We start from the raw sequence: 26,022 nt of genomic DNA, 5'->3' as shown, positions 1-26,022 counted from the left end.
AGCCACCATAAAAAAAATTCTTGCGATACATTTATCTAGCCCAGTTCTAATGGTTTTTAAAAAATGCTCTTTGATGATGATGATGATGATGATGATGATGATATAGTAGCCTCTGCCAATTCCTTTGATGAAGAAAGTCATTCTTTCAAGGCCAATGCCAAGGAAACACACATTACTGATTAGCACAGGACAAGTCCTTTGAACAGCAAAGACCATTTTAATGACCAAACATATGCTGATGAGCCTCAAGTGCTAAGTCAGGACTGCTTCACTTAGCAAGATACATGCTCACAAAAAAAAAGGAAACAGGGGTCTGAATATTGATTTTTTTCATGTGAGAAAAAATTTTATGCCAGCAGGTTTCCATACTTTTAGCATAGGTTTCTATTTTCTAGGCGCCTCTGAGAAGCCCATGTAAACATCTCTATGCAATTCCCACACATTTGGGCAGAGATAGGAAATGATAAGAAAATGTTTGGAAGACTGTGTTGGCACAACTCAATCTAGAGTGGGACAAGTGAAGGCTGAGAACAAGAGCAGGGCAAGAGGACTGGCTGGGACCAAGCTATGCTGTTTCCTCCAGCTTATCAAGAGGTAGGCAGGAAACAGAAGCAAGGAGATAGCAAGCCTCTGGATTCAAGGAAGAAGCCCTTCCAGACACTAAGGAAAGAGGAACTCCCTCCTGAGAAAGGAGAAATGGCTGTCCAGGACAGGGATAGGGGGAGGGACGTGCTTTTAGAGGACACACACTCTAGCAAACAGGCTCCATTTTCCCAGGGATGGCTCTTCCTAAAGTTACCATCCTGGTCAGGCTTCTGCCTCTCGTCTGCAGGTCATCCAATCTTACTGCCAATTTCTCCAGGTTAGAAAAGCAGCTTACATGGGCATCTGAATTGTGGGGGAAGCTGGCTAAGCTTCCCAATCTGTTTCTTCTTTTGAACAACATCTCTTTAACTGCTAAGGCAGTAAAATAAATATTGAGATTTCCAAAGACAAGAATTATGTAAGTACCAGGGAAGACAACTTATTGAAGAAATTGGTGGGGGAGCCAAAGATACCATCGGAAAGTAAACAAACTAAAAAACCTGACTATCCACTCTGACTCAAAAACCTCAGTTGCTCCTCATCTCCTCCCCTCATGGGCAGACAGCGACAGTATGTGGAACAATTAAGAAAAGATTAAAATATGTTTGGTTTGTGATGTTTAAGAAGGAAGAAGGATTTTTAAAAAAAGAAGAAGGAGGAAGAAGAAATAACTGCTGGAAAGATTTTTACCAAATGGTACTACATTTTACATTCTGGATTATATGTAATTATCTGAAAAAAACACTTATTGTTTGTTAAGCTTCGATGAAGTATAATGTGAATGTTAGAAGGGCAGACGCTGGAGCCAGACCACCCTGGGCAATCACCTTGATTTTCTCACCCATAAAATGGGAATAATAGTAATACTTCTTGAAGGGATTGTTGGGAGAGTTAAATGAGTTAATATACATAAAGCTCTAAGAACAGTACCTAGTATACAGTGAGTGCCATATAAGTGTCAATTATTATGATGATTCATCAAGAACTGTGCAGGACACTAGGATCTAATCACAACAGAGGTCTGATCCCTGCCTGCGTGGAGTTTATGATCTAATAAGGGGCCATAGGAGTCAAAGAACCAGACAAACAAAATGACAAATTGCAGTAAGTGCTATTAAAGAGATATACAGGACCCATGAGAGCACAAAAGGAGAAGCCGATGGGGTATTGAGTTGGGGGTTGTGGGATCAGTGTCAAAGGTTTTCCTGAAGGAGTGACATCAGAGTTAAGATCTAAAGGAAGAGGGGGAGGGAACAGCCTGTGCAAAGGCCCTGAGACTGAAGATGACTTACTGTGTTTGAGGACCTCGTGGGCCAGTGCTCCTGGGGAGACAGTGCAGAAAGGGCAATGGGACAAGGTGGGGCTGGGAAAGCTGGCCGAAGCCAAGTGAGTGCTCATACAGCGAGGCCACAAAAATCAGAATCTTCATTGCGTGTCTTGTTACCTATGCAGCTCACAGAAGGAGAAGGAAGAGGTGCTGTACACATCCGTGCAAAGCAAATCTGGAGGAAACAAATGTTCCCCGAAGGTGAAGTTTGATACACAAGACACAACCGTGTTCACCCCCTAGGTGAGTCTTCTCTGGTGCTTTATTTGATACCAATGCTGGACTGATGGTGGTTTATAGCTGAGTATAACGCACGAAAACTTCATGGGAAAGTTTAGTAGTAAGACTATTATATGAAGTATGGCCTATAAAACAAACTCCAACACAAAATCTTTTGCTTTGAGACCCCTCCTCGGAGGGACTTCTCTGACCAGCCACCAGGCACGGATTTGGAGGCCCACAGAGTGGAACATGCCTCCTCCTGTCCTTTTATCCACCGGGGTGCTCCATCTCCCCAGTACCTGCAGTCAGTTCCAGGCTACTTTTGCCACAGTAAGGGTAACCATGCAGTAAGGGTAAGTCATTGGATCACGGTCTCGCATTACTCATGCAGGCTGACAAGTTATCAATCTCTTCTAGGCACTTCCTGTTTCACATTTCTTCCTGTTGGCTGACTCGTCTATGTCCAACTTACTTGCTAATTCACTTATTTCAACCCCACTTCTGGGACTGGACTCTCTCTTTTAACCTACAGATGCACAGAAAGAAGGGTCCTGTTAGGTATAAGGTACTGGAACCCCAAGGCTTATAACACTCCTGCCTTCAAGGAGTTAACCATCTAGCAGAGAAACTGTACAACACAAGGGATATGGCAGGTTCCATAACCACGCCTCCTGAAGGCTGGCCAGGCTGTGTGCCCAGGCTCTGTCCAGGGCGATTCCCTACGATTCTGAGACCCACACTCCCCTGCTCAGGCTGCTTGTCAATCCTTGGCCTATCCTGTGTTCACATAATTCCAAGTTAAACAACCAAGAGTTCCTCAGGTATCCCCACAAGTCTGGCACATGCTCGACAGATGATTTTTGGGTGAACGAAGCTGAAAGATGAGACTGGGAACAGGGATATATGTTCTGGCTCGGGCTCTGGGCAAGTCATTAAATTTCTCCTGCCATCCGTACCTGATTCTACGAAGGAGGAACCCTGGGTTGGAAGCTTAGAAGTGTGATGAGCCTTGATTTACCAGGCCCTCATCTCTTCTCAGGCTTTGCTGTAGATTCTTCTCCCCCTAACTGATCAAAACATGCCAAAACCCACCTGAGAATTTGAGAGAGTTTAGAAGTCCTGATGCCTTTGAACACAGTCATCCCCAGTCCTGGTCTTTCAACACCTCGGTGTCTCCATTTATCTCAAATTATTGCAACATTGGCAATCCTATCTAATAAAGAGGGAATATGCTAATTAACTATCACTCTGTCAGAAAGATGACTGCACCCACAGCTGAGGCCAAGTTCCCATAAGGAGCCTTAACAAGCAATCAGCAGGACCTGAGGTTACGTCCTCCCCCGCCCCCGTGGGGCTTGACAGGGGACCTCAAGGTGCACTTCCCATCCTGGTGCTGGGCTAGGGGACCTCAGGCTGCTCCCCCCGCCCCAGCGCCAGGCCGGAGGACCTCAGGCTGCGCCCCCCACCTGGCAGGGCTTGACAGGGGACCTCAGGCCGTGCCCCCTACCTGGTGGGGCTCGACAGGAGACCTCAAGGTGCGCTTCCCATCCTGGTGCTGGGCTAGGGGACCTCAGGCTGCTCCCCCAGCCCCAGTGCCAGGCCAGGGGACCTCAGGCCATGCCACCCACCAGGTGGGACTTGACAGGGGACTTCAGGCCATGCCCCCCACCCCGGCACCAGGCTGGGGGACCTCAGGCCACACCCCCCACCCAGGGGGGACCTGAGGCTGCACCCCCCTGCCGATAGGGCTTGACAAGGGACCTGAGGCTGTTCCCCCCTCCTGGTGCTGGGCTGGGGGACCTGAGGCTGTGCCCCCACCACCTGGCGGGGCTTGATGGGGGACCTCAAGGCACGACCCCCCATCCTGGTGCCGGGCCAGGGTACCTGAGGCTATATTCCCTGCCTGGCGGGGCTTGACAAGGGTGGGACTAGCCAGGTCTGGATCTATCCCAAAGCGGGGGGGGGGGGGGGGGGGGCCGGCCAGGTCTGGGTCTCACGCGATTTTGAGGCGAATGTGGGTGGGCGGGGACTTGACTCTGGGTCCCGTGGTGTGCCCCAGACTCTGACAGGAGGAAGGTTTTCATATACATTTTACTAATTTTCTTTCATCTCTGACACTTCTATTATAAAGGGCAAATAGCAATATTAAATTATTTCCTCTAATTAATCCCCTTTTAATGTGCACGAATTTCGTGCACCGGGCCACTAGTTAGTAATAATCTGATTCACTTTAAGGTTCAGGGTGGGGAAAAGAAATACCATAGAAATCAACCAATAATATGTGGGAGGAGGTAGGTTACTCCCAAGGACACATGCTATGGGCTATAAAACCAACCATCTCCTAAACTGAAAGGGAGATCTCTGTTCTTCTCCAAACCACAAATCAGATAAGTGATTGAACTTTACTCCAGTTCCGAAAGCCCCAGAGATTTCCAAATACTGAACCATCAGATCAAGATGTCTTAGGGTTGGTTTTAGAAGCAACTGTGGTTTGGTTCCCAGTCTGTTGAAGAGCAAAACTACAGATAAACTTGTTCTTAATCTCTTATGTGTAAAGGAAACCGTTTTCTTCTTGGTAAAACAAGACCACGCAAGCGGAAAATGAACCCTAACAGAAGTAGAGGATAAGGCCACTAGATTGTTCAGAGGTCAGCGATTCCCCGAAACTGGCTTTACATCTTTCACGCAGTATTTGAAGTTACCCGGCGATCTTACAAATCCTTCCACCAGGGAGGAAACTATTTGATGTTCTTTGAGTAATAACTGAGGTTGCTGAGATAACCGGCTGGCCATGTCCTGCACCTTGCTGTACCGTCACGCCTTTCGACTGGCACCTCCTGCAAAGGCCTTCGGGCGGCGAGGCTGAGAGACACAGATATCCAGTTCTCACAGAAAAGGGGAAGGTGAGTCTCACAAACTGTCCCCTCCTACAATGTGCTTCCAACACACACATTCTCACCCTGATAAGAAAGCTCTTTTTTGTTTATATGCTTCATTCTTGTACCTTAACTATCGGACTTACTCCTCCCACAAATTTCTTCCACACCCACACCACCCTGGCTACTTCACTCTGGCTACAGAAGGCTCTCGTAAAACTCAGAGATTAATTTCAACTGCAAGGGTGCTGCGAAGGGACCTGGAAAGTAATACTGTTTTAATTTCTTAGGCATCTTTATATATGGAGAAGGGAGCAATAAGTAAGCTAAGTGTCACTTTAAATAATTCTAAACATTGTGTAATTCAATAACTAAGTGTATTTGCATGTAAGGCCAATTATTAGTTAAAGCTGGTTTTTTTAAATCCTCCCCTTGGATATGTTCTCAATGATTTTTTTTTTTTTTTTTAAGAGAGGAAGGGGGAGAGAGAGAGAGCAACATCAATGTGAGAAAGAAACACTGATCGGTTGCCTCCTGTATGCGCCCTGACTGGAAATTGAACCCCCAATGTTTTGGTTTATGGGATGACACTCCAACCAACTGAGCCACCTGGCCAGGGCAAAGCTGATTTTTTTTTTTTTTTTAAGCAATTGGAATACCCACCAGTCTGGAATTACTTGCTCTTTAAGAGTTGGGCAATATTGTACTATATTAGAAACAAATATAATGCTAGGTTCTCTATTTCTAGTTCTGCTGCTAACCAGCAGAATGTAGCGATCCCAATTCTCTATAATATAAGCCCAAAGCTGTCTCTAGGCCAGGCCAGGGCTCTGTGATATTACAGGGCACAGGTAGACACATCTGCTCTGTCCAGGATTAAGGTACAGGAATTACTTCATGGCCTCCATCTGGCTGCACATTAGTCACCTGGGGCTTACAAAAATGTTTTTTAGAGAAAGGATGTCAGCCTCCATGCCTACAGATTCTGATTTCATTCACCTGGGGTGGGGCCTCAGCACAGGGTTTTTAAAAAGCTCCCCAGGTGACTAACTCAGCCAGGGCTGAGCAGCACTGCCCTGAGTCACACATTCCTGGCTGCAGCTGTGGCCCTCCTGCAGGTGTTTCTCTCATTCCTAGAGGCCCCTCAGGAGTCATGGGCCATTGGCTTTAAGAGAAAAGATGTCTGATTTAGTTTGGGCAACAAACTCCTCTGATAACTGTAGATCAATGGCAACATCAGGTTCTATAAAGATCTGACGGCACTGTTTGTTCAGAAAACGTATGAAAAAATTCAGTTTCCATGACAAACACTCCTGCAGCCTAGACAAACAATAATTATTCCCCCCTGGAAACGGGGGGGGGGGGGGGGAGGGGGGAGGGGCAATAATCCACCGGAGAAAGGGTTGGTTTTGAATTATAATTATAAATTAGTCTACTAACTATGGAAATCATGTTTAATACATAGGACGACAACCCTCGATCAGGAGTTCATTCTTTAATAGTGAAACATCATGCTGAGTGAAAAATGGAAGTGACTTGGAATAATCACAACCCATTTATCTCCTGGGGCTTGGCAATGTTAAAATTAACCTTATTACCGATATGAGGAGCCCATCGAGAGGACACCACACACTATGGGTCATGTCCTAGAAGCCCCTCTCATTCTGTAGAAAGGAACGCTACTGATGAAAGCCCATGAAAGAAGATAGATTACAGCTACAGCAACATCTTCCTGCCCTCCAAAAAACCCACAACCCACTTGCCTGATGATCAACAGCTCCTTGTTTTATTGGTTTTAACAAGACTCAAAGAGGCATTCCATGAGTATTTGCTGAGTGCCCACTACAGTGAGTATGGCCGACTCACCATGCCAAATGCTATGAGGATGCGAAGATAAGCAAGCAGGGTCCCTGCCTTCCAGGGCAGACCAGCAAGAGGAGTGTGACGGCCCCTTCCTCTCTTCCCTCATTACACTCTCCTGAGACCCCCCTAAGCTAACCTGAGTCCCTCCATTGTGGTCCAATGTCCACTGTGTCACTCCCTCTCCCACCATCGCAGACCTACTCCCTGGTGCCAGAATTGCTGGGAGGTAGGGGCCCCTGCAAAGGCAAACACCCCAGGCCCAGCTTGATGATCAGAGTTCTGAATTTTCAGGATTCCCTGAGGAAGGTGACTGCACTATGGAGGACTGACTTTGGTTCAAGGCTTCCCAGACATGAACTTTCAGTTTTGCTGTTTCAGAAACATTTCTGGGCGAGATCTTACTGATCAACGTGCACCTGCTTGGATATTATTAGACCTCTCAAACTGTGAATTAGGCGTAATCTCCTCTCCATGATGGCCGCTGGATTTGGCTCCAGAGTTCAGAACAGTCAGTTTTACTGGACAGTCTCAGGTGAAGGCAGTGTTTTGGACTCAAGGTTGCATCTTTCCTACTGAAACAAAGGGTAAGAGGCTACAACTCTTGTGGGAGGAACAAGAGCATTATCTGAGCATTTTCCTGAAGCTTACCAATCTTTCTTCTCTTGCTGGTCTTGGTCCTTCTCTAGATCCTCTCTCATTGCAACATGGCTGGGTCACCTCCTCAGGGTGTGACTGGTGTAGCTGGACTGATTTGTTCTAACAAACACACCAGACCATAAGCACTGCAGGGACTACTCTTCAAAGAGAAGCAGGAGGATTAGGTTCAAGGCTCAGTTCCGTCAATGACACATGACCTCAAGGACACATGACCTCAAGGTCGCATGACCCTCTCTGGCCTCAGCTTTCTCATCTGTCTGCTCTGGGGAACAGAGCAGGGCAGTGATCTTTCAACTTAGGGCGGGAAGATGATGCCTGAGAGAGGGTGGTATATGCTGCAAACACCACCCTCGAAGGTTCTAAGGGCTCCCACTGTTACTGACATGCATCCTGTTCCTTATGTGGGGATGGAGTGGGGGGAAACACTGAGGATCATTGCATTAGACCAGTGAGATCCCTTCCAACTGTCTAATATACTCTGATTCTAGTTACCTTGGGAAGCATTTATACCTTTATGCATCTACGCTCCTGTTGCTCACAAATATTTCTCGAGCTTTCTGGAAATTCCCTTTAAAGAATATACCTGTGAGAGCCCTACATGGTGGAAAGTCTTTAGTTGGTTTTTAAAAACAACCAAAAATCATATCCAAGTGTCCTCAGTAAATTGTGCAATCAAGCTGACTAATAGTTTTCACCAAAACTTCAGTGTGAAGCACATGAAAGTTATATTCAAGCACAGATCGGAAGGAATTGGGAAATGTTTTAAGTTGTGTAAGGATAATTGGCTTAAGAGTAAATATTTGCTCTTTTAGGGCTCCCTATGTGTTTTAAGTTGAATTATTAAACTGATTGACTACATTATTAAATGAAGTACTGAAAAGTAAAACAATTTTAAAAAGACTAACTTAATAGGACATGAACATTGACTCTGAAGGGGTGATTATTTTGAAAGAGACAACATTCCTTTGGACGAATAAGTTTAGGTATGTTTGTGGGAAAACAAAATAAAACAAAAAAAACACCAAAGGCATGATGATATTGTCAAGTGGCACTTTAATCTTCCCAGGAAAAACAGCTGCACGGACAAGCTGTATGTTTGAAGAATAGCAGCCTCCAAAAGGCACAACCAATGCATCAATCCTTGATTTACCAATAGTCCTGAAGCAAAATTATAAACGGCCTCACAACCAACTACAGAAAGCATCTTGTCTGTAGGAGGCAGGCTACCCTCAAAACCAAACTTGCAGATGACCCCGAGGTATCTGAGGGTGCTCATGGGAGCCACATCTGCTACAAAGCTGATCCGAAACCACTGCAGACCCAGGGGCCCTACAAACAATTTACTGAACAAATCAGAATAAAACATTTTCTCAGAAAGTCTTGGTACAGAAAGTGTCATCAATAGACTGCTATGGTTATTTGCATTTTCAAAATATAAGCAAAATAAAATCTAAATATTTCATTTCCACTTGACTTAAAATCCATGCTGCTAAAAGAAAACAGCTTACTTTAAAATGGCTATTATAAACCCAATTTAAGGCAAGTTTTGTAATTTTTATTTTTATTTTTTTAATATATTTTATTGATTTTTTACAGAGAGGAAGAGAGAGGGATAGAAAGTTAGAAACATCGATGAGAGAGAGACATCGATCAGCTGCCTCCTGCACGCCCCCTACTGGGGATGTGCCCGCAACCCAGGTACATGCCCTTGACCGGAATCGAACCTGGGACCCTGCAGTCCGCAGGCCGACGCTCTATCCACTGAGCCAAACCGGTTTCGGCAAAGTTTTGTAATTTTTAAAACATCTAAAATAGTTTGGGGGCTGGGGGGAGGAGCTGTAAAAGATTACATTTGATCAGCAAATTCCAGTTCTAGGAATTTATCCCAAGGAATAATTAAGCAGTTAAGATGCGTTCAAGCACCCTAACTGGTTTGGCTCAGTGGATAGAGCGTCGGCCTGCAGACTCAAGGGTCCCAGGTTCAATTCCAGCCAAGGGCATGTACCTTGGTTGCGGGCACATCCCCAGTGGGGGTTGTGCAGGAGGCAGCTGATCGGTGTTTCTCTCTCATTGATGTTTCTAACTCTCTATCCCTCTTCCTTCCTCTCTGTAAAAAAAAAAAAAAAAAGATGCGTCCAAGCCCTGGCCAGTGTGGCTCAGCTGGCTGAGCGTCACCCCATGCACCGAGAGGTCGCTAGTTTGATTCCTGGTCAGGGCAGGAGGCAGCCTAAGGATGTTGATGTTTCTATCTCTCCCTCTCCCTTCCTCTCACTAAAATCAATAAAAACATTTTTAAAAAAGAAAAAAAGGTTTATCACATTGCTTATAATAATGAAAATTAAAAACAGCCTCAATATTCTACCTGGTTGAATGGTCAAATTATGGTATATCCACTCAGAAGTATTACACAGAGAAGTATTATGAGAATGATGTTGCAGAATTAAACTTAACAATGAAAGAAAGATCCGTGATATGTTCCAGTTTGGGGAAGAAAAATAGTACCTATGCAAATATGTGCACAGAAAAAAACATCTGGAAGTATATATATCAAGGTGTTAGTAAATTAGCCACCAGGGAAATGCAAATCAAAACCATAATGAGTTACCACTTCATACCCACTAAGATGACTATAATAAAAAAGGCAGATCATAGCAAGCGTTGGTAAGAATGTGGAGACACTGGAACCCTCCTACATTGCAGGTGGGAATTAAAATAGTGCAGCTGCTTTAGAAAACAGTCAGTTTCCCAAAAAGTTAAACATACAGTTACCATATATATGGCACAGAAATCCCACTCCTAGGTATATAACCCCCAAAAATGAAAATATATGGACATTCAAAAATTTGTATTCAAATGTTCATAGGAGCATTATTTATAATAGTCAAAAAGGAGAAACAACCCAAATGTTCCATCAACTAAAGAATGGATTAACAAAATGTGGTGTGACCATATAATGCAGTGTTAACAGCAATAAAAACAAACGAAGCACTGATACACACTACAACCTGGATGGGCCTTGAAAACATTATGCTAAGACTCAGTGGTCGGCAAACTCATTAGTCAACAGAGCCAAATATCAACAGGACAACGATTGAAATTTCTTTTGAGAGCCAAATTTTTTAAACTTAAACTTCTAACGCCACTTCTTCAAAATAGACTCGCCCAGGCCGTGGTATTTTGTGGAAGAGCCACACTCAAGGGGCCAAAGAGCCGCATGTGGCTTGTGAGCCGCAGTTTGCCGACCACAGTGCTAAGTGAAAGAAGCCAGTCACAAAAGACCACATGGAATATGATTCCATTTACGAAATTAGTTATTTGCCTGTCTCAGAGGCTGTGAGAAATGGGAAGTGACAACTAATGTGTATGAAATTTCTCTGGGAATGATGAAAACTGATTGTGACCATGGTTGCACAATTCTATGAACTGTACACCATTAAACTGTACACTTTAAGTGAATTATATATATCTCAATAAAGCTGTTAAAATACTAATAGAGGTAATATTTGGGTAGTAGGATTATAGAAAGTTTTTTTTTTTCATTTAGACTTAATCTATGCTTTCTAACTTTTCTACAATGAATATGACTATTTTGAGGGGTTAAAAAAAAATCTTCTCATGTTATCATATAGAAATTCTCCCATGTTATCATTCAGGAAGCACTAAACACATAAAAGATTCAAAAAAAAGGGGAAATACACCTTTCCTTATAATAGTGGGAACTGCAAACAATCCATATGACCTCAGCAGAGTGATCACTAGGAAAAGCAAGGCTTAGTACCATGTCAACCCTGGTCCCCAAGCCAGGGCTGAGCACAGAAAGCTAAAATGTTTTGTCATGAATGATGGTTTACCAAAGTGATACTAAAAGTGACAAATGCACTCAGAACTAAAAGTGACAAACGCACTCAGAACATTTCCTAACAGGTTATGGGAAACATTCTGTGGGAGCAAGGGAGGGAAACAGAACAAAAATATAAACACATATTTTTATACTGTTGTATTTGCTGTGTGTTTGCACATGAACAAAGATCGCGAGATAATCAGAAGTGATTTAGACTGTCCAGATGTAACTTAAATTTTTAAAAAAAAATGCAAGCTAGGAGCTTATGATTAGCTTTTTAAGTTCTACTTTCCCAATCCATATCTAGTCTCTTTTAAATATCTCTGAGAATGTGTTGCTCTGTGGCAGGTTACCAAACATAGAATATAGCAAAGATAAAGACGGAGGGTGAAAAATCGCCAGCCCCTGGGAAATATATTCAACCCGCATGTTTCTTATTCATGGACTGTGATTCACCATTGTTTAAGCCAGCATCACACTCTAATCATATTGCTAGGTTACAGGCCCCAAGTTATTTGTGCATAATAAAAATGGAATCCATTTGATACATTAGGTTTTTCTCCCCTATATCATCTCTTTAAGGAGAACATTTGATCATTATAAAACACACACAATATTGAACCAAAAGATTACTTTGGATCCCCAAACCAAGGAAGTTTCCAATGATTCTTCTACCTGAAAAATGGAGTCAGAATCTGAGTCAGGCAAATAACTATCCCCCAGGCCCACGCAGGTGGTGCTGCTCTGTCCAGACATGAAGAAACCTTTACGGAGCCCACTGTCCTCTATTCTGGAATATGGTCTACCGTTGAACTCTCTCAAGAAGACTTCTCATACACTTTTCTCCTTGCTCTGAGAAGCTATGCTACTGTGGAAAGCCCAGTGGGCAGGCAAGTTAATGAAATAACAAACACACACATGTGCACAACTACAGCCTCATTTCATGATTAGCAGCCCTGATGACATGAGCTTAATGAAACATTATCCTCCTGGCCTCAGAATAAATACTTGCTATCTCCTATAAGGATAATTCATGCAGGTGGTAACTATCAGGATGCATGGTAAGTGAGGACATTCCGCGTTAAGACTCATGTCTCAGATGATATTCTCAGTGTGTTTCTGTACGTACATGGCCCTCAGTTCTCGGTGACGTTTTTTATTCCACTCTATAACCAAAACACTGGTTTTAATCATTATGTTGTACACCTGAAACGAATATAACATTATACATCACTGTAACTGGAAAAAAATTTTTTTAAAAAATAAAGTCAAAACACTGAATAAAAGAATGCTATCCTATATAATAAAAGCGTAGTATGCAAATTGTCCCCTCGACTGGGAGGTTGTCCCAGTTTCAACCAGGGGGCGGGGCCAGCTGGGGGAAGGGAGGGAGGCCAGCCGGTGGCCGGCAGCCACTAGAGACCCTACCAGTGCACAAATTTCAGCACTGGGCCTCTAGTATATTATAACGGAAGAAAGTATTTTGCCACACACGCTACAAATCTCTTTGGTACTTGAGAGAAGGGGCGCCTCAACACGGGAAAAGGAGGACTACATGACAGCGATGATGTGACAGCAGTGATGTAACACAAACCAACATGAGGTTCAAGATCCAGGTCTAGGATGGAGGGGAAAACTCCCTGGATTAACAGTCTCAAATCCTTAATAACACTGATGTTATTGCATTTTGATCTGAAAGCCTAGAGTTGCAGCCCATGATGAGTCAATGTCTGGCTCAATCAGACACAAACTGAAAGAAAAATCACAGTATTGCCTCCAATGCTTTAGTTATGTCATCAATCAAAAAGAAACAGCATCCAAAAATGCTCCTTGCAGACACATAGTACAAAAAAAAAAAAAAAAATGACTGAGAGTAAAAAGCACCTGTGTTGGGGGATTCGCGGGGTAAGGAGAGTACATTTATCATCTATGAAGTGCAAGGTGCCTTCAGGCATGTTAGTATGTTAGCTGTCCCCATTGCACATACAGCAAACAGAGTCTCTAAGTAGTAAAATAACTTGCCTGAGGGCACCAGAACTCAGGCTTGTCTAATTTTACAGTCAGTGCATTCTACACAACATCGCTGCTGCCTGGTTTTAACTGCCTACTTTGCAATGGGTTTTGTTTAGAGTTTTCAAGTAAGAATTCTCACTAGATTTGGGGATAGAAATTTTTACTGGCAGATAATTCTGGGAGTGAAATTCTGACCTTTCACCTAAAAATGTAGTGACACTAAAACATAACCTTTCCATAAGGGTCTGGAATATTTTACCAGGAACTCTGAGAAGTCTGGATTTCTAAATACAATTTGCAAATATTTACATGAAATGTAACTATATTCCCAACTAAAAGCTAAATAGTTATTTGGGGCTGTTTAAGCCTAAGTTATTCAATAACTAAAACACGAGACTCCAATGAAAGAACAGCATGGAAATATGTGGCAAAGAAAACCATATACACTTTGGCCTTCATTATTCGAAATGATCAGTTTCCATGCCATACATATGGTCATTCTCTAATCTGTGAACATATGCCAAGCAGCAGTTAACTAATCCAAGAAATAGTGTTGAAGTTCAAAACCTGAACCTAGTTGTGAAAATGGATTTTTTTTTAATTAGAAGAAAAACTTAAATTACACGAGTTCTAACGTGAAGTGTGCACAAATTTTCCTTTAAAAAACAAAACCCGAGTGTGAAAAGGTAACCTTATACTATATTATTACAGCTGTTTCCAAATCCTTGTTACTCCAAGAGCATGGAGTATTATTTACCTAAAATGCATAATCTCCAACGAGTTCCCGCTGTGGCACTCAGGTACACATATGTCAATTTTCCACCTGGACACCTGGTACATGATATCCATATTAAAGAGTACACAGCGGAGGTCATTAAACAGATCCTGCACCAATGTACCATACCCACATCCTGAACAATATGTTTTTTTTAAAAAACCACTCGCTAGGTTCTTCCAATCAGAAGAGAAAAAAAAACAACAAGTGTGTCCACAAAATGTCCTCCCAGCCGTGGTGCCCAAATCCACAGCCAGAGTAAAAGGTCTTAAATAGTTAAATAAATGTCAACCAGGCACTTCTCCCCCCAAAAAAGATGAGAAGACGTTTCGGACAGCCCCACAGCGTTCTCACAGAAGGAGACAGTCTTTTACTTCAAGTTCTGAAGCGGCTTCACCGCTGTCCCATATGGGGTCTTAAAAACGAGTCCAATTCCCACAGCTTAACTTGCTTAAGGAAATCTTGGTGCACCAAAGGCAGCCTCCTGCCTCACAATACCAAGCAAGGAACCTGCAAGACAGGTAAGCAGGATCAAGCGATCAAGCTCTTGGGTAAAAAAGCTCACTCGCTCCCAACTGCATTCGTTTCCCAAAGTTCTCGCATCTTAAAAGTTCCAACCAGGATTATAAACGCAAGACATTCCTTTCCCCTCGATTACAGGGCCCTTTCAGTCCTTCCCCAGCGGCCACCGCAAGCAGAGCCCGCGCCCACTTTTGGGGAGGGTCCGGCAGGTGGCCTTCTGGAGACCAGAGGTGCCACCAGGGCGACACAAAGTTGCGCACAAGGCCGCACCGAGAAGCGCTGCCCGTGACACCGCGCTGGCCGCGAGGCCCTCCGGGTGGCGTGCGCCTCGGCGTGGCTGGCCGCGGCCGCCACTCGGACCAGCCAGGAGGCGTTCGCTTCCCGCCCGGCGCTGCCTCCTACGCGCGTCTGGAGCCTCCGCCGGGGCGCACGGGGCCTCGAGCTGCCGCCGCTGGGCTCCCAGCTCGGAACCCGGCGGGCTCCGAGGTGTCCCTCCATCCCACGATTCCCGGTCACTCACCCTGGAGCCGGGCAGCAGTAGCGCCAACAGCAGCAGCAGCAGCCGCCGCCGGGCGGGCATGGCGAGAACTCCGTCCCGGCTCCCGGCCCAGCCAGCCGGCTCTGGGGGGCGGTGCGGGAGGGCGGAGGACGGGGCGGGGGCGCCGCGACAACAGCGCGGCGGCGGCTGGTCTTCAGCGAAGGAAGAGCTGACTAGGCGGTGGCGGCACCCCCATTCCCGACCCTTTAAGCGCCAGGCCGGCGCTTCTTCCGGTCGGGGCGGGTCCGGGCTAGGGGCGGGCCCGAGACTGGGCGGGGCCATCGCGGGGGCAGGGCCAGGTTCTCGTGTTGGGCGGGGCTGACGCGGTGGGCGGGGCCGAGGTCAGCACAGCTTCTGGCCGGCCCAGGTCCCGCGGCTGGCGTTGCTGGACAGGACCAGGCCTAGGCGTCCGCATCTAGGGGCGCCGGACTGTCGAGGCTGGGAGCTTATCCGGGTGCGGGGGAAGGCCGGCAGCCCCGCCACGTGGGCGCACCCCATCCCCCAGGAGGTACCGCTCATCCCTCCGAGAGACCCCTTGAGTCAGACTTGATCAGGGGAAAGGCCAGGAGACAGGCGGTGCCGGCTGCCCAGAGGCCCCGCTTCGTCTTCCCGCCGCGGTGGAATCACCGGCGCCCTCCGGTGCGAGGTACAGCAGCTGACAGGGATGCCAGCAGCTGACAGGATGCCAGCAAATACAGCCTTCTGCCTGCGCTGATGCCGCCGACTCCACAGCTCCAGCTGCCACTCAGCTAGTCGGAAGGCCTTTCTTCCTTTTTCTTTTTTCCTCTCAGGAATTCCCCCGCAAATCATGTCCAACAGGCATCAGTTCCTTTTGGAATAAACCATGGCCAAATCATTTGCCAAAAATTATAAGCAAAAAAGGAAATAACTTCGGCTGCTGGTGTCATGGTGTTTACGTGGCATTTGTATATGTGACCTCCTGAAGCTTGGGATGACATGGGTCACAACTCATTGGAGCGAGTGGGTGTGTTGAGGTCCCAAACAAGTTCTGTTTGAGGGTTGTGGGCTATTAGCCGAAATTAAAGAGCCCAGCAGCTGTTTGGTCACTGAGTCCCATGCTGCCCTCTACTTGGAAGAGAAGACAGAGGACATATTGTTTGTAATGAGTAAACTAAGAGTCGGAGTAAGACATTGATAGATCTTAGGAGAAAAAGGGAAAGTAACTTCTCTAATTTTTCCCAACTTGCTCATAATAAAACCCAAGATTTTTCAGGGTTTGGGGAAAGGAGTAAGCAATGCTAGAGAAAACAGCAAAGTCGTGGGGGACTGACCCAGTATCTGGTCTGCGTGCACTGTGGATGGATCCTCCCTAACTGTACCACAGACATGTTTGAAGTAAGCCAGCATCCTGTAAACAGTTACCCATTCCCAACCCCTACACGGAGGTCAATCAAGGGACTAATCCCTACCAATGCTGAGAGTCCAGAGCAGTTTGAATCTTGGCAACTGTGAAAGCAGTAGACACATCTTGAAAAGTGTTATCTGCACATCTAAATGCAAACAGAAAGGTTTGGGATTGGCGGGGAGCTGGGTTAAAACAGAGGCTGCATCACTGCCGAGCAGTGTGGCCAGGTGCCCAGGGAGGAGCCCTTTAATGATTACCTGTCCGGCTGGCAAGCTGACAACAGGATCTGTAAGACCACATGCTTGAGTTAGGGAAGAAACTTGACTAAAAATCACCACTTTCCCATCCCTTCTCCTCTGGTGCTTTTTCTTAAACAGAGGAAGTCTAGATGGGGGAACTCTCTGTACTGAGACCCTGGCAGCCTTTGACAACTCAAAATGTCACTGTGACCTTGTAAGCACCAGTGGATGAAACACAAAGGGGAACACTTAACCTCAATTTGACTCATAAATCTGTTTTAAAGATCCAATAAAGAAGAAGAAAAATTCATTCCAAGGAGCCCGGATCAGGTGGGTATATGTGTGTATATATATATCTTGAACTCAGCTGGACCTAACACCCCCAGGCCTTAACTGCACAGCTCTCAGAATTTCTTATGCACCAATTAAGTTGTTCTTACATTTAATCACTTGGTATGTTTTATGCAGTTCACTTGACTGGCAACTCATACTGATAAGCTTTGGTTTTATTTATGGCAGCATTGTCCATAATCTTGCTCCACAACCAGGCATTGATTTAGACAGCTTTTTACTTATGATAAAGCAAAAAGTGGCATTACTGATAAATACCATCATAAATGGAAATATTTTGTAGGATGCCTTTGGAGTAGATCCGCCCATATAGAATACCTTTCTGGAAGTCTCATTAAATAGCAACCTCTAAACCAGGCAAAGGTCATGGTCTTATTGTAAAGATAAACCCTCTTTTTAGACCAAGGTAAAAAAAAATAAAAATATATATAAATATATACATCAGCCCTAACCGGTTTGGCTCAGTGGATAGAGCGTCGGCCTGCGGACTGAAGGGTCCCAGGTTCGATTCCGGTCAAGGGCATGTACCTGGGTTGCGGGCACATCCCCAGTAGGGGGCGTGCAGGAGGCAGCTGATGGATGTCTCTCTCTCATCGATGTTTCTAACTCTCTATCCCTCTCTCTTCCTCTCTGTAAAAAATCAATAAAAAAAATAAATAAATAAATAAATATATACATCAGCAGGACCTGAATAGTATATCTGGATGTGATTGGTGGGAGAAATTTAATTTAATCTTATTTTCATTTCTCTCTGAAACAGTTGTTCCCAAATTTGGAGAGCTTTACAAAAACAGATTTCCAACACCTTTTCATGCCCTCTTCCCCTACTGATTCAGAATCTCCGGGGTGGAGCCCAAAGGCTGTGTGTTTTCCAGTTTCCGCGGGTGACTAAGGGTGCCAAGATCCTGGGATCCAGTTTACTCTTAATGTCCGGTGTTAATCCCTAAGCGGAGTCTCTTTTATTTATTTTAGCAAATGTCGCCCTCTAGTGGAACAAATTATGACCTAGCTTTAAAAGAGTTTATGTCTCTCTTCTGTTTAAAACCCTTCAAAATTTCATTAAAAATGATTATGATGTTGGTTTGCAGATAGCTATTTAGTGAGAGGGTAGCTCCCTTTGAAAGAAAAAGCTGGTGAAATACAAAAGGGAGGTCATGGTTGAAAGCTTCAGTAACGTCTCAAAGGAACAATCTTTATGAGAATAAATTGACTCTGGCTTATTTTTAGTGATCCCAGTGCTGTTGCCCCGGCTTCCAGACTTGAACTTACAGCACATGTGCGGTAGTCGTGGGAGAAATGAAACGATCAAACGAGAGTGTATGGTAGCAGGCTAACTTTCTATCTCCTTCGTGTCCTCTTGTTTAAGGGAAATTGAAGAAAAGCCACTGTCACTGTGAGCAGTTGGTTCTTCAGGTTCTTCCTGTTCTGAAAAGATTGTGACACTCATTCCAAACAACTTCTCTTTGCCATAGAACCGAACCTACTAGACCCTTTCTTGTATCACAAAAGCGAGTGTTTCTTATTATCGCAGTTAATATTTATTGGCTGTTCTCGATTGTTTGGAAATGTGCAGAAATACATGCTTTATGGGATCATCTCATGTTATCTGGACAGCAGTTCTGAGGTGGGTGTTACTACCCACATTTTTCCAGATGCCACGATGAAATATGAAAAGGTTAATAACTGAGAGGGTAACGCACAGCTAGTGAGAGCACAACCCGGATTAGAATCCAGCTGCCCATATGACTTCAGAGCTTGTCTAGGCTGCCCAGATGCTAGAACGTGTTCCACCATTAGCTGGTTATTATTCCTGCCCCTCGCACAGCATTATGACAAGGTAACATTATGTGACCTGTAAATGTAGCTAGGCAGTAGCCCAGATTGGTGTGTGTCCCTGGAATGACAACCAGAAGTTTATACAAATATGTGGTGACAAAGAGCACTCCCTCAAATGACATGTAAGTCTCCTCCTGATCTTATCTGAGGGTTGTGCAAAAGAATGTAAGAAATACAGCAGACATCCATCCGGGGTTTCTGCCCTGTGGGTAGTTCAGTCCATTCCTGAGTATTTGTTCACTTGCCTCTGAGCTGTTCTGTTTCACACCCATTTGTGCCAAGTGCATTTGTCACCATGGTGTCCATAGTGTCACCAATATGTTAATATTCTCAAAGGCCCAATGCAGCACCAATATAGAAACGGGGTCCTCAGAGTGCCACGTCCTCACTGGCCAGTCCCTCCTAACCCCCTGGAGTCTGGCATATTTCCTCAGAACTCTCTGGAAACATCTCTTAAGCAGCTCATAAACATTCTTCCTCTTGTAAAATCCCAGTGGCCACGCTTGATCTTATTTCCATAGGCCTCTCTTCAGTTCAGGTATGTTAACAGTTCCCTTTTCTTAAACTTTTCCACTTTGAATATTACCATTTTCTGTCTCTTTTTCCTCCTTCCAGACTGTGTTTCTCAAGGCTTAATATGTATACCTTACCCAGTCTATCCCCTTTTCCTTAGGAGAGTTCATTCATAGACGAAATCAAATTTTAGAGCAGAAAGGAACTTTAGCTATAATTTCATCAGCTACATTTTGGAGATGACTTCATCTTTGACCTCTCCATGGATTACCATTCATTCATTCATTCATTCTTTTTAAAAAAATATTTTTATTGATTTCAGAGAGGAAGGGAGAGGGAGAGAGAGATAGAAACATCAATAATGAGAATCACTGATCAGCTGCCTCCTGCATGCCCTCCACTGGGGATCGAGCCCACAACCTGGGCATGTGCCCTAACTGGGAATTGAACCTTGACCTCCTGGTTCATAGATCGACACTCAACCACTGAGCCACACCGGTCAGGCCATTCATTCATTCTTTGAATGAATATCACTAAGGGCTTCTGGGTACATGGATTGGTACCATGAGGGAATATCACAAGAGTTTGCAAGTTGGTAAAGGTGATAGGACATGCACAGAAATAACCAACATATAGGCTGACTGTGAAAAGTGTGTGAAGGCAGGAATGAACTCAGAAATAGAACTTTGGTGTTCAAGACAGGGTCTGGTGGAAGGAAGGGGGTGAGAAGGGTAAAGCAGAGAGGGCTTCATGGAAGAAGTGGTGTCTGTGCTGGGCCTTTAGTGAGATTTCTCAGAGAAACGGATATCCTAGGGGGGAGTGGAGGACCTGAACAGGGGCCTGGGGAAAGGAGAGCACTGTGTGGCTTCATGGGAGCCCAAGCTGACTCATCACTGAGCGTGTGCTTGGCATCTACAAAGGAGCAGTGGGAGATGGGGCTGGGAAGGCAGGCAGGATGGGTCAGTGGGTGGGGGGCACTATAGTCAGGCTGGGTTTTCTCCAGTAGGCAGCAGAGTGAGACAGGACTGAAGTTGTATTTCAAGGGGAGAGTTAGGGGAAGAGGCAGGCATTTGAGAGACTGTTAGGAGATTGTTCATCTCTAGAGCAAGAGAGGAGAGAGGACAGATACAAAACTTGCCAAGGCAGAATGGCAAGCACCTGACTGGTGCAGTTACACAAACAAGAAGACTGAGAAGAAGGAATTCAACAATAGTTCATCAGACCTTTACCTCATTCAAGGGGCTGTTCTCATTGCTGGGACCACAGAGAGGGCAAGTAAACAGGAATTGGGGCCAGCTCTGCAAGAACGGATATGCTAAGTGGTGTGGGCAGACTTATTGTCTCTCCCCTAGCGGGCATCTACCCAGGCTGGCCCAATCATATTACTCTATTGTGGAAGCCAATCAGTGATGGCCTCAAATAATCCTTTCTCTGCCTCTATGCATCTGCTGCTCTGCCCATCAAAAGGGAGAGCTTATTTTCCTCTCTTTCACTTTGTTTGTGTGGTTAATCCTCACCTGAGGATATTTTTCCATTGATTTTTTTTTTAAGAGAGTATAAGAGAGAGGGAAAGACAGATAGAAACATTGATATGTGAGAAATACATCGATTGGTAGTCTCTTGCACACCCGACCATGGTCCGGGCCGTGGAGGAGCCTGCAATGAAGGTATGGCCCTTGACTGGAATTGAACCCAAGACCCCCCTCCCTTTTTTAAAAACATATGTTTTTATTTATTTCAGAGAAGGGAGAGGGAGAGATAGAAATATGAATGATGAGAATCATTGATGGGCTGCCTCCTGCACGCCCCCCACTGGGAATCGAGCCCACAACCCAGGCATGTGCCCTTGACCCAAGATCCTTTAGTCTGCAGGCCAATGCTCTATCCACTGAGCCAAACCTGCTCAGGCTCCCTGCCTTTCACTCTGGACTGGGCCTGTGACTCGTTGTGGGCACAAGCGATATTCAGGACCTCCCATCACAGGTTTAAGAGGCCTGGCACCTTCATTTCCTTCCTCTTAGAATACTAACTCTTGGATGCTCCCTCTTGGAAGCTAGCTTAGAAACCCAAGCCATCCATACACAGGCCACGTGGAGAAAGGAGTTGCTCTAATCAACAGCTCCAGCTGAGGTCACAGCTGCCAGACATCTGGTTGAGCCATCTTGAATGTTCCAGCCCAGGCAAGCCCCAAGGTGACCTCAGCTGATACCTGGAGCACAAGAATCTCCCAGCTGAGTCCAGTTAACTCAGGTCATTCTGTGAGGGAACAATAAAATGGCTGTAGTTTTAAATCACTGAGTTACAGAGTGGTTTATTATGCAGTAAGATAACCAAAACTCGCTTGTGCCCACAACGAGTCACAGGCCCAGTCCAGAGTGAAAGGCAGGGAGCCCTAGCAGGTTTGGCTCAGTGGCTAGAGCATTGGCCTGCAGACTAAAGGATCTTGGGTCAAGGACACATGCCTGGGTTGTGGGCTCGATTCCCATCTGGCCACTTTTACGTGACCCATGAGTAGGTTTGTACCCAATCTGACTCCGGTTAGGACCATGAAAAGAGCCTCGTATCCTTTCTAGTGGCAAAGCCAGGAGGTGTGAGGCCCAGGAGCCTCCTCTATCCTGCAAAGAAAGCCAATTCAAAAGAAAGATGGCAGACAGAGAGAAGCATGGATGCAGTCAGGGAGCCCTGGACAAGCTTGAGTTTGATTCTAGTTGGCTCGAGATCAGGCTGCCCAGCTCTCCTCCCATTTAACAAAACCTTCCTTTTTACCCCAGCTAGTTTGAGTTGGGCAACTTAAATCAATAAACCCTGATTGAAATGCTGGCTTAGTATTTCCAAGAGCACCAAATCAACAATGTATATGATTACACCGGGCCTACGGCTGATTATAGTACCATTTTATACTCACCATATGGCAAACACATAAAGTCTGACAGTATCAAGAATTGGTGAGGGTGTAGGCCAATGTGGGAGTGCATTATTTTTGGAAAATAATTTGTTATTATCTAGAAAGTTGGAAATGTGCCTACCCTACCACACAATTGTGCTTCCATGTACATACCCTAAAGGAACTTGTGCACACACAAGAATATACGAAGTAGCTTTGTAATAGCTTATACCAGTAAAAACTGGAAGCTATTTTAAACATCTAATATAAAGAGAATAGATGTGAAAAATGTAGAATAATTGTGTAAAAATGCTACCTTGGTTGCATTACTACAATTACTGGTTGCTTTACAAGCAATAACATAGTAATATTAAGCAATAAAAAGAGCCAGTCACAGAAGAATTTATACAGTATATTCTATTCTATAAAGCTCAAAATCAAGCAATACTAAGTAATATACAAAATATGAAGAAAAATTAAGAAGGAAAGCAAAACAAGACAAACTCAAAATTCAGGATAGTGGTTTTCTCTGAGTGAGGAAGAATCCGAAGGGGCGAAAAGTTAGCTTCAAAGTTATTGATGACATTTTTCTTAAACTAAGTGGTAAGTATATGAATATTCAATTATTAATTATCTTCAACCATACATATACTTTATATGTACTCCTGTATGAAGAGTTATTTCATAACAAAACTTAAAAAAAATTATTAACTTTTAGAGTGGGAGGAAGGGAGAGAGAGAAGGAGAGAGAGAGAGAAGAGACAGGAGCCACATGGATCAGTGCCTCCTGCACACACCCTCACTAGGGACCGAATCTGCAACTGGGGCATGTACCCTGACTGGGAATCCAACTGGTGACCTTCCGATGCAAGGAATGACACTCCAACCGAGCCACACCAACCAAGGCCATAATAAAAAATTTAAAAGGCATATCTTACCATATTGAGCTAAATACTATAATCCAACCATATGCCTAATACAAAGAACACATTAACCAAAATCACATAGAAAGGTTAAAAATAAAGGGGTAGATAGACAAAGTTATATCAGACAAACACAGATTAAAAAAAGACAGAAGTAGCAATGCTAATCTAATGTAAGTTAAATTAGAATTCAAGGCAAAAATCTTAATAGTTTAGTGTGTTGTCTCATACATAAATATATGTAATCCACAATGGAAACGTTATCAGTCACAAACCACAATGAGATAAACAGCACAGCCTCAAAATATACAAAACAAAGAATAATAGAAAAAATCAAGGAAAATGACTGAAGCACAATTTAATTTTTAAAAATATATATTTTTATTACTTCAGAGAGGAAGAGAGAGGGAGAGGGATAGAAATATCAATGATAAGAATCATTGATCGACTGCCTCCTGTTCGCCCCACACTGGGGATGGAGCCTGAAACCTGGGCATATGCCCTAACTGGGAATCGAATCGTGACCTCTTGGTTCATAGGTCGATGCTCAATCATTGAGCCATGCTGGCCAGGCTAATTTTAATATTTAAATTTCACAGTAAAAATAATTTTTTGGGTGAACAGTTCTACTAGTTTTGACAAATGCATAAAGTCTTGTAGCCACCACCACAATCAAGATACAGAACAGTTCTATCACCCTTCAAAATGCCCTTGTGCTGCTCTTTGTGGTCATATCTCTCCCCCTCCCCCGTTCCTGGAAATTCTTTGATCTGTTCTCTATCCTTATAGTTTTGTCTTTTCTAGAATGTTCTATAAATGGAATCATACCATCTTTTGAATCTGGCTCCTTTCACTCAGCATAATGTTGCTGAGACTCTTATAAGTGTTGCATGCATCAATAGTTTATTCTATTTTATTGCTGAATAGCATTCAATTGTACGGATGTACCACAATTTGCTTACCATTCAGCCAGTAAAGGACTTTGGGGTTGTTCCAGTTTGAGGGGAGAGGGGATTATGAATAATGTTGTTATAAACATTTGTGTACAGAATTTTGTGTTAACATAAATTTTGATTTCTCTTGGGTAAAAACCTAGGGACAGCTAGGTCATATATAGAGTAAGTGTATTTTAACTTTATAAGAAACCGTCTGATTTCTTTTCCAAATGGTTGTACTATTTTGTGTTCCCAAATAGTAATGGAGCAAATTTCTTGTTGCTTTGCATTCTCACCAGCATTTGGTATTTGAAGCATAATCTTAACACATCACTATCAATCAATGACAGAACATACATTCACAATCAGCTATAAAATACAGAGATATGGAAAATATAACACAACTAAGGCTGAATTGATAAATATTTCATGTCAATATTTGCAGATGATAGTAAAACCATCTGCATTTCAAGAATCTGTGGAACATATAAAAATAGATCATATTCTAGTTAAAAAAAAACTTTAATACATTTCCCAATGTAGAAGCTGTACCACACTGTAATACATATTGATATTAATAACACACGTCTAAACAGCAATAAAAATAATCATATAGAAGTGACAAAACACTTGCCAAAATAATTATTGCTCTAAATCAAATAGGAATTTTAAAATTTAACTGAAGACTGTAAACAATAAAAATAAGAGCCCCGTTCAACTACAAACTCGTAGGTTGAAATGTTTCATCATTACAAAAACACACACACACACACAAACCCACCAAAAAACATTTTCCTTATTAAGAGGCAAAAAGAAAAGAATTCCCCCAAAAGAGATATATGTACTACTATATGTAATACTTTAAACAATAAAAAATAAATTTAAAAAAAAGAAAAGAATTCCTAAGGAAAACATATGAAGGAAATGAAGATAACCAGAAATTGACTGTTTACTGTTCCTTTTCCCAGTAACTGAAGCTCTTAGAGCACAGGGTCATATTCCTATATCCATTGGTGAACAGTGTGCCTGGCTCACAGCATGAGCTCAATATTTAGCAACTTTTAACTTTCCCAAAGGTAGGCCTTCTCTCCTTTGGGCTTCCACAGTAGGCTGCTATCTTAGAGTTTATTAAAGTATTGGAACCACTTAAGTTTTCCACATCAAAAAAGTCCTCTAAAAACAAGTATTTGTTTACCACTGAGAATGTGCCAGGCGATTGGCATTAACCCACTTAATCATTACAACTTTTTTTGGATATTCTTTTTCAGAAATTGAGGCTCAGAAAGGTTAAGTGACCAAGGTCGTAGAGCGAACTCATCACACTATCAAGATTTGGTTGCACACAATTCTCCTTTCCGGCACACAAGCTCTTTCTACCGGAAAAGGTTACAGTGAATTCAGGGGCAAGGTTCGTTTGTCACCTTTGTATCCACAGCTCCTAACCTAGTTACTGGCACAGAGTATCTCAGACAAATTAGGCATTACTTGCGTCCTGTTGTTTGTAAAGTTTTCTTTTTGTGGGCCATAGAGAGATGCGCTCATTACAAGCCCGCAACCGAGATATGGAAAGAAGTCGGTAAGAATTTAGGATACGACGCGCCCCTCCGTCTCTCCTAACCTCCCATCTCCATGGTTGGCTTGTAACCACTCTATATTCTGGAGGACTCAGCGAGCACGGCCAATCATTAGGCCACTTTCCAAGCACGTGGCCGGAAGTTTGACTTGCTATTGGTTAATAATAGTAAGGCCCGCCCAA

At 43.9% G+C, this 26,022-nt stretch overlaps 1 protein-coding gene across 2 annotated transcripts in view; it reads right to left on the bottom strand.

The window, feature by feature from the left end:
* Positions 1-15,395, bottom strand: part of ERN1 (endoplasmic reticulum to nucleus signaling 1) — a 69,284-nt gene extending 53,889 nt beyond the window's left edge. For both annotated transcript variants that reach the window (XM_080682447.1, XM_080682448.1), the window contains exon 1: positions 15,202-15,395. In XM_080682447.1, coding sequence (XP_080538573.1) covers positions 15,202-15,261 — 60 coding nt within the window. In that variant the 5' untranslated portion in view covers positions 15,262-15,395. The remainder of the gene's footprint in view (positions 1-15,201) is intronic.
* Between the last annotated feature and the right edge of the window lie 10,627 nt (positions 15,396-26,022).

Source organism: Plecotus auritus, assembly GCF_963455305.1.
Source record: "Plecotus auritus genome assembly, chromosome: 7".
Taxonomy (NCBI): Eukaryota; Metazoa; Chordata; class Mammalia; order Chiroptera; family Vespertilionidae; genus Plecotus; species Plecotus auritus.
This window is presented reverse-complemented; position numbering and strand designations above follow the sequence as displayed.